Source organism: Vicugna pacos, unplaced genomic scaffold (genome assembly GCF_048564905.1).
Source record: "Vicugna pacos unplaced genomic scaffold, VicPac4 scaffold_112, whole genome shotgun sequence".
NCBI lineage: Eukaryota > Metazoa > Chordata > Mammalia > Artiodactyla > Camelidae > Vicugna > Vicugna pacos.
The window spans coordinates 833,445-843,511 of NW_027328792.1; the positions used below are offsets into that span (position 1 = coordinate 833,445).

Consider the following 10,067-nt stretch of genomic DNA (forward strand, 5'->3'; position numbering starts at 1 on the left):
CCTAGGTCGCCTGCCAGGCTTGTTCTCCCTCCACGGCAACCATGGGGGCCTGGGGGGTGTTGGGCTTCAGCTACGGTGATTAGGATGAAGGGACTCAATATAAAGGACCCTCCAACTCCTCACTAGGTTCCAAACGCAGCCCCTCTAAGTCCACCCTCTGAGTTTCTGGAACTCTGCTGGAAGAATACATGAGCAGGCCAGAACCAGAGCCCAAGCCAAACATGACAGGGGTCTCGTGGGGCTGTAACCCCATGCTCAGTGGTCGGGGACTCCTTGCAAATCTGCAGAAATCCCTGTTCCACCTCATTCCTGGGAGAAACCCCAGATCTCCTCCTGCTCTGTCTGTTCTTCTCTTGAGGCTATTGTCCTGGAGGGATGCTGAGTCATTGAACCTGGTCCTCCAAATGTACATAAGCAGCCTGTTCAATAAAACAAATTATGCACTTTTTCACATTTGCCAGTTTTTTGATTCCAGAAAGGCTGTGGGACTCATTCTCACAGTCTCCTGTGCCCCCACCACATGGTGGCCCTCTGCTCATGTAAACACGATTTCCCACAACTGCACCCTGCCTCCCAGCTTGTCAGAGGGGAGTGTCCCACAAAGACACAGGTGTTTGTGAGGATCCTGTCCCCCAGCAGAAAACCTGCTCCTGGAGCCACGGTCAGGGATCTGGCCTCCTAAGCCGCTCAGCTCTAATTCAAAGCCTAAAGTGGGGGCCCCGAACATTGCTGAATGACTTTCTGAATCACCTGGACTGGAGGGGACTGATTTTCTTTCCAGGAATGGAGGTAGCGCAGCCTCCATTTTCAGGGCTGACCTTGACGATGGATCTAGTTCCCCCGACTGCAACACAGGAAGGAGTGGCCCTTCCATCCCACAGGTTGGAGACCCAACCCAAGGGAGTACTGAAGCAGTGCATTGCTGCCAGGTCCAGCATCCCTGCAGAGTGGCCTCTGCCCTTGAATGACCCCCTTCCCAGGGCCTTTCTTGCCCGGACACCACCACACCCCAGGCTGTGCCAGAGCTCTGGGGCTCTGCGTGTCCAGGGCACACAGGTGGCACCTGAGCCAGGTGTCCCCTGGGCCTCAAGGGAGAGAGGTCTGCTTCTGCATCAGGGGAAGGTGACCCCACAAGGCTGGCAGGACACTCTCAATATGGACCTCCAGGAGCCCTGGGAGCAGTTTCCCTGCAGGTGTTAAGAGCCATCATCAGGAGGGCAGGCCCCTCTTTGTGCAGACCATCCAGCAGTGCTGGGCCCACGTGCTGACCTCAGAAATCTACATGCCCCCACGATTCCCCAGGCAACCTCACAACTTCGTCACTTGGTGACCTGGGTACCACGAGCTCCTTGGCCATCCCATGAGGGTGGTCCTTGCAGGCATGGTCTCCAGGTTCTCCTGTTGAGAAATCCCCCTGGGTTTCTGTGGTCACAGAGCAGACACCAGAAGATTCTAGTCCTGCAGTGACCCCCACAGCAGTCAGCTCCCCTGTGCATGTCCAGGGACAAATGACAGCAATTTATTGCCAGGAACCGTGATTCCATACTAAGTTCAGGATCCTGGTAACTCACTCTGCACCCCAAAAAGCTTCCATGAGAAATGTGTTTATTGGGATGTCTGTGCCCCTAGAAGAGCTGTTCCTGAGGGTTCCTGGGACCCTCCAGCCCCTCTCAAGGTTCTCAGATCCTGGGTCTAAATTTCTATCTGCCTCTTTTGGTGTACGGCCACCTGTGTCTCGTGGTCACGGGTCACTTTATTGCATGACTTGGCATGTTCTTAGTGCTCGTCCTCCACCCCTGCACTAGACTCCCAAGATGTTCCCACTGACCCTTGGCTCCCTGGGTGGCTCAGGGGGCCCTAAGTCTGCACCCTTCACTCTCCTCCTCTACCCCCACCTCTGGGGCCACCCCTAGGTGGACTTGGAGGTGTTTGTAAATGAGTCTTACACAAGGACATATCTGGACAAAGCAGGACCCCACCCCCGGAAAACTCACCTGCTCCCTTCTCAGAAGAGGACCCCACAGCCCCACATTGCCTCCCAGGGGTCTGCTCAGGACACAGTCCCCCAGTTCTGGGCAAGGTGTCTCCCTGGAATCCTTGCTTCCAGGAAGAGTCTCTCTGTCCTTCTTCAGAGTTTAGAGGTGTTCCCATGTCCCTGACCACCAAGATGCCCAGCACAGTCCCTTCAGTGACCTGGAGAGACAAGGAACTTATGTGGCCACAGGTCTCACAGGACACACCTGCTGGGACCCCAGGCTAAAGGGCTGTCCTTCTGCCTTCTCAGGTGTGGCTCCCGTGGTATCTTTTTGCAGGGGGCCCAAACGGGGAGTGTGGCCCAAAGCAGTTCATGGGGCTCTCTGGGCAGGGAAGACTTGGGCCAGGTGGCCTTGCCTGGTTTCCCTGCTGGGCCACTCTGAAAACCCCCGCTCCTCTGGCTGTGGCTGGAGGCCCCTCAAACCTCAGGGCGGGGCTCTTTCTCTCAGCCTCCACTGACTCCAAAGCCACGCTGGTGCTGGCGAGGGGAAAGAGCTTTCTTGCCTTCTTTTGGCCAAGTTGCCACAGGTGGATGCTGCGGGGAGCTGGAGAGAGAGGTAGCACTTGCTCAGATGTGAGTGGTTAAGCAATTTGACACCCTGTCAACTAGCCTTAAACATTGGAATGAGGTCTTTCCCGGTAAAGCTGGAAGTTACTTTCAGTAACTTGTCTAAAGATTTCTTTTTTTTTTCCACTTAAAGACTCATAAAACCTCTCCCAGGTCATTCCTGGTATGGACCATTATCCAGGGATCAATCAGGAAATGCAGGAGGAGAGGGGTGGGGGTGGGGGAGAGGGGAGGTTAGATCAGAGCCCACGGAGAGGAGATGCCCCTCCCAGGAGCCTCACACTGGGCAGTGGCTTCTGGCATCCAGCTCTCCTGTTCTCAGGCCCATTCCATCTGCGGGGTTTTCCAAAAACATAATGGTGGAAGGGCCATGGAGGACACCTAGAACTTCCAGAATAGACAGGGGGAGCAGAGTTACCATGCTGGCCCTGGGTTTGGAGACAGACCTGCAGTGGAGACCACAGGCTTCTGAGAAGCCAGTTTCGAAATAAAGGCAGTATGCACTGGAATACCCGGCTCGAGAGAGTGCTTCATCGTAGACATGTAATTTACATAGTTCTCACCACTAAATTCTGTGTTCCCAACACGCTACATGAATGACGGCTTCAACACACATTCATTTCTGAGATGTGAAAAAGTGTAGAGCCGCTCTTTCATCCTGCATAATGGGCATGGCTACACTTAAGAACACTTACCAAGATTTCTCAGCAAGAGCCAATTTCGAAATAAAGGCAGTTTGTGCAGGAAAACCCTGTTGGAGTGAGGGCTTCCCCATACACATGTAAGTTATAGAGTTCCCCTCACCATGAAACGCTGTTCCCAACATGCTACATGCATGAAGGCTTCGACACACATTCAGTTCTAAGCTGTTAGCATGTGGAGAGCCGCTCTTTCATTCAGCACAAAAGGCATGGTTACACCCAGGAAGATTTACCCAGATTTCTCAGCTGCTTCCTTCAGCCAGATTCAAAATAAAGGCAGTTTGTGCTGGGAAAGCCTGTTGGAGCGTGTTCAGAGCTGTTTCGGGCTCTGTCCCAGCTGGAGGGTGCAAAGCCCAACCTCCAGAAAGAGGGACCAGGACCCCACCCGCCAGGTGGTGTTGCCTTTGTAGGGGAACAGTGATCTTTGGGTAAGATATATTGCGGCTCTCTCTAAAAACTGCTTTGACTTAAGTTTGCATCCTAGTCACCAGTTCCAGGACAACAGAAAAGGCATACCCTACATCCCTTTGCACTCAACTCTTCCCAAAAGAGCAAATATTTGTCCATGAAAATACCAGCTGCTCTTCTAAGGCCCACTAAATACCCAGCAGTGTGGGCGGTGCACTCTTGATCAGGGACAGGTGGAGAGGGAACAGCGGTCCTCCAGCAGGCTTGGCCTGGTGTGGCAGCTGCGCTGTGGGTGCGTGGTGGGGAGGGAATGCAGGGAATCCTGTTTGAGGGGCCTCTGTGCACGCCTGCATTATAGTCTGAGGTTTCATACAAAGGCTCCAGGCATCCTAACTGGTTAGATACAGCCCCCACCCTTGGGCTGGAACCACCAGGAGATAAGTACCTGTAACAGGGACGGTGCCTGGTGTGGGGAGAGGTCATGGGACCCTCCGGGGGCAGGGGCGGTGGTGCTGGGGAAGGCAGGGGATGCAGTGAAGGGTGGAGGGAGCAGGGTCCTTTGCTTGGGGGTGCGAGTTCTTTGGGAGACCACAGGGAATGGCACACATCATCCCCACCCTATACCCCAAATTCCTAGCCCCGCCAACACAGGGGCTGCTCTGCACCCTCTCAACGTGGCTCTCCTGTAAGACCGCACCCAACCAGGCATCTGGCACCCTGCCCTACCTCCCCTCTTGGGACAGATCCCGTCTTCTTGGAAACTGCCTAGCAGCGCGTATTCAAGGCCGGCAGCCGGCCTGGCGGATCTGCACTTCAGGTGCCCTACCTGGCCAGCCGTGCCTGCCTGGGCTCAGTCCTCTATCTTGCCCACCGGTAGCCTGGGTCCACTTCCGGTGCAAGCGGAGGCCGCGGAGCCCAGGCTGAGCCCCGCACACAGACAGGTGAGGGTGCCCCCGCCCCGCTGCCCCGCCGCCGCGCCCACTGTTGGCAGCATTGCCCCAGCCTCCGGCCGGTGCCACCTGCAGCTGAGGACCTCCGCGCGGCCCCGCCCGCCCCGGCCCCACCCAGCTGCCCCATAAGCCTCCCCCCACCCCCGTCCTGGCCGCGCCCTTGCTCCCATTGGCTCCGAAAGTTCTGCTCTCGCACGTCTAACCTCGGGAGGACGCAGACGCAAGCGCTAGGGGAGGGCCCCGCGGCGTTGCCATGGATAAAGACGCCGCGCTCCTCGCGGGCTGGCGTGCGCTTCTGGGGCAGGCAGCGGGCTCCGGAAGTGTGCAGCTGCCCGGGACCATGGCGGTGTTTGCTGCTGGGGATGGCGGCTTGCTTGGCCGGGCCACTAGTTCTGGCCGCGTCAGTCGGCGGCCGACATCCTTTCTGGGGCGGCGTCTCACAGACGGTAAACGTACGGCAGCGCCGTTGGCGGGGCCAGTGGACATGGACCGGGGTGGGATCCGGGTTGGTGTGGCGGCCGGGGAGGGCTGTGGTGCCGGGGAGCGGGTTGGGGCGGGGGGGACAGGGCTGGGGCACAGCCTCCGGCTTTCCTCCCCCTCGGGCTCTGGGGCTTGGACCGCGACTCCGGGTAGCCCTGCGTGGCCGCGGCCTCCCAGAACCCCTGGGAAGGGCAGGTGGAGGACCCGTCTTTTATGAAGCGGGGCCTTACCCGCGTTTTGAAGAGCCCCAGAATCAGATGTTGGAATAGGGTGGTTTATCAGCCTTGTATATCAGCAGGGAAATTTCAGTTCCATCCAGATGTTGGCTCCTTCGCTAAAACTCAGGAATAAGACAAGGGTCAGTGTCAATTAGCAGTTATCTAGGGCTTGACTCAAAATAGACTGTGCGGGGTGTAGAGATGGTAGATGGGCCCTCCCTTTCAAGGTTGGTAGTCTTCTGGGATTAGAGGCCTCAGTTGAGGATTACATCCTCATCTGCAGTAATGGAGGTTGTGGGAAACATTAACACAGAGAAGGGAGGGGTGTTGCTGCGGTAACTCATTAAAGAAGCCAGGACACTTGCCTGGCTCTTGTGTAGGAGAGTCTCGCCTAGGGTAGGGCAGCAGTTATCAAAGTGAGTCCGAGGCCCCTGAGATGCAAGACTATTTTCGTAGGAACGCCGGGAAGTCACCTGCCTTTTGCACACTCTTGCACTCCCGAGTTTCCTGTGGGGTTTTCCAGGGAAAACCTAGTCTGTGATATCACAAAACAGGTAATGTAGAGGCAGATAGAATTAAGCTCTCACCAGTCCAAAAGAGATTCTCAGAAATTAAAATCACTGCTATTCCTCTCATTAATGATTTTTGTTTAGAAAAATATACTTATTTTTTGCTTAAGAGTATTAATGGTATCATGTAGTAGGTTGTTATTATTTTTAAGTGAACTCATAAGCATTTTTTAAAGTTCTTATTTAACTTCTAACACAGGAACTATTGATAGATTTAACCCACATAAACAGCAGCCTTTTGAAGTCCTCAGTATTTAAGAGTGTACAGGGGTCTTTAGGCCAAGAAGTTTGAGATTCCCTGGAGAACGGGTGCTCAGGTACTAGTCAGGTGCTTAGCGTTGATAGACAGATGCCAAGATGTCTTCTGCATGTGCTCCCGGACTCGAAATAATTGGCCACACAGAGATCGGTGGGCAGTGCCTCCACTATACAAACCAGAAGCTGCTGAACGTGTCTTGAGTCTAGGCCATGTGCTGTGCAGAGATTCCCATTGTATCTGTTCTATCTAAGCCGGGATTCCTGTGCAGAGACCTGGCTCTGAAGACCCGCTCTCCTTTGCTCCCTGCCAGGTACCTTCTGTGTTATGTCAACCCTCCGGAGGGCTTCAGCCTCCGTAGGGGCGTCTGTATCCACATCGCCTTCCTCCTGAAGACCCTGCTGAAAATGGAAGAGTCGGTGCTGGTGATACCCCCTTGGGGCCGCCTCTACCATTAGCAGAGCCTGGACATCCACCAGGTCCGGATTCCCTGGTCTGACTTTTTTGATCTCTCAAGTCTCAACAGAAACATCCCTGACAATGAGTACGAACAGTTCATTGCAGGTGAGATGGTGATCGTTTAACTGGGGCCAGACGGTTTTTGTTCTGGTTCCGATGTGAACATCGGGCCGTCTTGCTTCGGGTTTGTCAGTCTGCTTAGGGGCCGTGCTCATGTTTCCTGCACTGCAGGTGAATTTGGTCTTTCCACAGTTTTTCTCAGGAAATATATCTGAAGTGTATGAGCTCTGTGTTCCCTCCCCTCTGAAAACCCTGGCCTTCTGGTGAGATGGAGCGGTGACAAGGAGGCCACTGCCACAGAGGCCTTGTCCCAGCAGGACTCGCTCCCTGGGCAGTAAGGGCCATTCTTACCTGAAGGAAAACACGATGTATGTGTACCATGGGCCACGTGCTGGAGAAGGTATGTAACCTCTCATTCAGTATAATTTGGTCCTGCTGAAGCTTCCCATTTTACTTTTTGTAGGAGGTAAGATTTGAAGATTTTCTTTGAATACAGCTATTTAGAGCTTATCTTTTTTTTTAATTGAAATGTGGTTGATTTACAATGTTTAGTTAGTTTCAGATATACAGCTGTTTTGTTAGTTTCAGGTATACAGCATAGTGATTCAGTTGTACATATACATAGTCTATTCTTTTTCAGGTTCTTTTCCATTATAGGTTGCAAGATACTGAACATTTTCCCCTGTGTTCTACAGTGAATCCTTGCTGTTTGTCTGTTTTACATATAGTAGTTTGTAATTGTTAATCCCAAACTCCTAAGTTTGTTTCCTAAGTCTGTGAGTCTGTTTTTGTTTTGTAAATAAGTTTATTTGTATCTTTTTTAAAAATTCCACATATAAGTGGTATCATATGTTACTTGTCTTTCTCTGTCTGAGTTATTTCACTTTAGTGTGATAATCTCCAAGTCCATCCATGTTGCTGTAAATGGCATTATTTCCTTCTTTGTTACAACTGTGTAATATTCTTTTATATCTAAATACTACATCTTTATCCAGTCATTTGTCAGTGGGCGTTTAGGTTGCTTCTATGTCTTGGTCATTGAAAACAATGCTGCTGTGAACATTGGGGTGCAGGTATATTTTGAAATTAAGGTTCCCTCTGGATATATGCCCAGGAGTGGGATTGCTGGATCAAATGATGTCTTTTTTAGTCTTTTGTGGTATCTCCATATTGTTTTCCACATTGGCTTCACCAAACTACATTCCCAGCAATAATGTAGGAGGGTTCCCTTTTCTCCAAGCCTCTCCAGCATCTATGGTGAGTGGATGTTTGAATGGTGGCCATTCTGAGTAGTGTGAGATGATAACTTATTGTAGTTTTGATTTGCATTTCTAAGATAATTAGCGATATTGTGCCTTTTTTTCATATGCCTATTGGCCATTTGTATATCTTCATTGGAGAATTGCTTGTTTAGTTGTTCTGCCCATTTTTGGATTGGGTTGTTTATTTTTTTTTCTTATTAAGTTGTATGAACTATTTTTATAGTCTACAAGTTAAGCCATGTTCAGTCTCATCTTTTGCAAATATTTTCTCACATTCCATAGGTTGTCTTTTCATTTTGCTTATGGTTTCTATTGCTTTGAAATAGCTGATAGGTGTAACTAGGTCCCATTTGTTTATTTTGGCTTTTATTTTCTGTTGCTTGGGTGGATTGCCCTAGGAAAACACTGCTGAGATATATGTCAAATAATGTTTTGCCTATGTTTTCTTCTGAGAGTTTTTTAGCGTCTTGTCTAATGTTTAAGTCTTTAAGCCATTTAGAGTTTGTTTCTTTTTTGGTTTTTTTTTTTCAACTCTATTATATGCTTTCGATTTGTGGTTACCCTATTTTTCAAGTATATCAACCCATTATCATATCTATTTCCTTTAGACTGATAATCACGTAGGCTCCAACACATCCTAAGAATAATGAGAAAAAGGAAAAAGAAAGAGAAAAAAATCTATCTTTTCTTGCTACCATCTCCCTTTCCCACCTTTTTGTATTTTGATATACTTTTTCTTTTTTACATCTTCATGTTTATTGTCTTGTAACTCGTTATTTCATTTCCAATGATGGTTTTCCCATTTCTATAGCATCCTGCTTCCTTTCTGTTTAGAGTAGAACCTTTTAATGTCTCTGTTTGGTTCCATAATGCTGAATTATCTCCCTAACCCCCTCCACCCTGAGCCTCTGAATACTCAGTACAGGGAAGCCAAACCATCCTAGCCTTCATCAGTCTTGGGATGCAATCTTCAGAGTGGGAAAGAAGAATCATTGAAAAATAATATTCTGTTTGTTGCTTTCTACCCTTGCCCAGAGAGTGAGAATCACCTCTGAAGGCGGAGGAAGAAAGATGGGGGCATGGGGCACAAAGTCTTTTCTCCTTTTGCTACTGAAAAAATGATTTCTTTTGTAATTAGTGATGATGCCCTTTAAATTGGTAAGATCGAGATTCCACAGCTTCAGCGCCTGTGAATAACCAGCTGGGAGAAAGCTCTCCAGGGCCCCTGCAGTGGGAAAGGCAGCCCCTCTGAGCACCTGTTGTTCTGTATTCTTCCGGCCTCCACACAGTTTCGCTAGGCACTGTGCAGGACGATGCAGTTCCCCAAGGTGGAGGACTGGGAGACCCCTGCTTGGTGGCAAGCCACAGGAGCCCACACTTGAAGGACAAAATGAAGAGTAGTGGGGCGGGCATAGGAACAGAGGATGGTTGAGACCCAGGATAGTTTCCTGGAGGCCAGCAGGTGAGACTGGCGGGGCAGATGGGGCCCTGGTGCATGGGCAGTCCTTGAGGGATCTGAAGCAAAGATATGAACCAAGATACTGGATTCGTGTGGGGGTAAATCGCCCCCTGGAGGCCACGTGGCAGTGCAGCGAGCCCAGGAGGAGAGGGCATTTCCCCAAAGTTGGGTTGACAGATCACAACCAACTCACTGGGAACCGAGAGGTACAGAGATATTGTTAACTTTTTGTCCCTCTTCCTGGAAAAAAATTGCTTCCTGTTGAATAGCCTGTGTAGTTAGTGAGAATTAAAGACATGAAGTAACATTTCCTCAAAAGTCATCCATTGTGCAGTTGTTAATAATCGTCAAATGCAAACTTGAATAGATTAAATCAAACAGTCATCATCGTATTTTAAAATCTTTTAACATAAAAAATCTTGCTGTCTTTGTTCTTCATTTCAGGGTTCACTTGGTGATAATAGTAACAAAACAACAGCAAACCTTTAAAGAATTCTGTCCTGCTGTTCAAGGAACTCTGTGTTCATGACAAACAAATGAGGTGGCACTTTACAGGAAGGACAGTCATTAATCACACAGCTAGTAAATGGCAGGGGTGGGACTTGAACCCAAGCTGTCTGACCCCAGAGCCCCCTCTCAGGCC

The 10,067-nt window shown here is 50.2% G+C and overlaps 1 protein-coding gene and 1 long non-coding RNA gene across 5 annotated transcripts; one reads left to right on the forward strand and one right to left on the reverse strand.

Annotated features, from left to right (window-relative positions):
* Positions 1–996: 996 nt before the first annotated feature.
* LOC140694922 (uncharacterized) lies at positions 997–5,152 on the reverse strand. 4 transcript variants are annotated; one of them, XM_072957926.1, is made up of 4 exons: positions 4,865–5,152; positions 2,392–2,579; positions 1,995–2,193; positions 997–1,398 (listed from the first exon to the last, which is right to left on the reverse strand). In XM_072957926.1, exons 1-4 carry the CDS (start codon positions 5,145–5,147, stop codon positions 1,271–1,273), a joined length of 798 nt encoding a protein of 265 aa, XP_072814027.1. In that variant the 5' UTR covers positions 5,148–5,152; the 3' UTR covers positions 997–1,270. The 4 variants fall into 4 exon arrangements, 1 of the variants encoding a protein (XP_072814027.1); XR_012070584.1 differs by lacking the exon at positions 997–1,398 and having other exon boundaries at positions 1,919–2,193; positions 2,459–2,579; positions 4,865–5,096; XR_012070583.1 differs by lacking the exons at positions 997–1,398; positions 4,865–5,152 and adding an exon at positions 4,538–4,745 and having other exon boundaries at positions 1,919–2,193; positions 2,459–2,579.
* On the forward strand, positions 4,949–9,346 carry LOC140694928 (uncharacterized). Its single transcript, XR_012070593.1, has 4 exons — positions 4,949–5,107; positions 6,498–6,748; positions 6,896–7,103; positions 9,104–9,346. It is a non-coding gene; the product is annotated as an uncharacterized lncRNA (long non-coding RNA).
* Positions 9,347–10,067: the final 721 nt, after the last annotated feature.

What these genes read in the sequence shown, in the direction of transcription:
- LOC140694922 (XM_072957926.1), bottom strand. Translation starts at nt 5,147, where the DNA reads ATGTCCACTGGCCCCGCCAACGGCGCTGCCGTACGTTTACCGTCTGTG. An exon ending in TGGCCCAGCAGGGAAACCAG is followed by an intron (nt 2,194 to 2,391) that starts GCAAGGCCACCT and finishes TTGTCTCTCCAG; the next exon opens with GTCACTGAAGGGACTGTGCT. An exon ending in CTCTTCTGAGAAGGGAGCAG is followed by an intron (nt 1,399 to 1,994) that starts GTGAGTTTTCCG and finishes ATTTCTCAACAG; the next exon opens with GAGAACCTGGAGACCATGCC.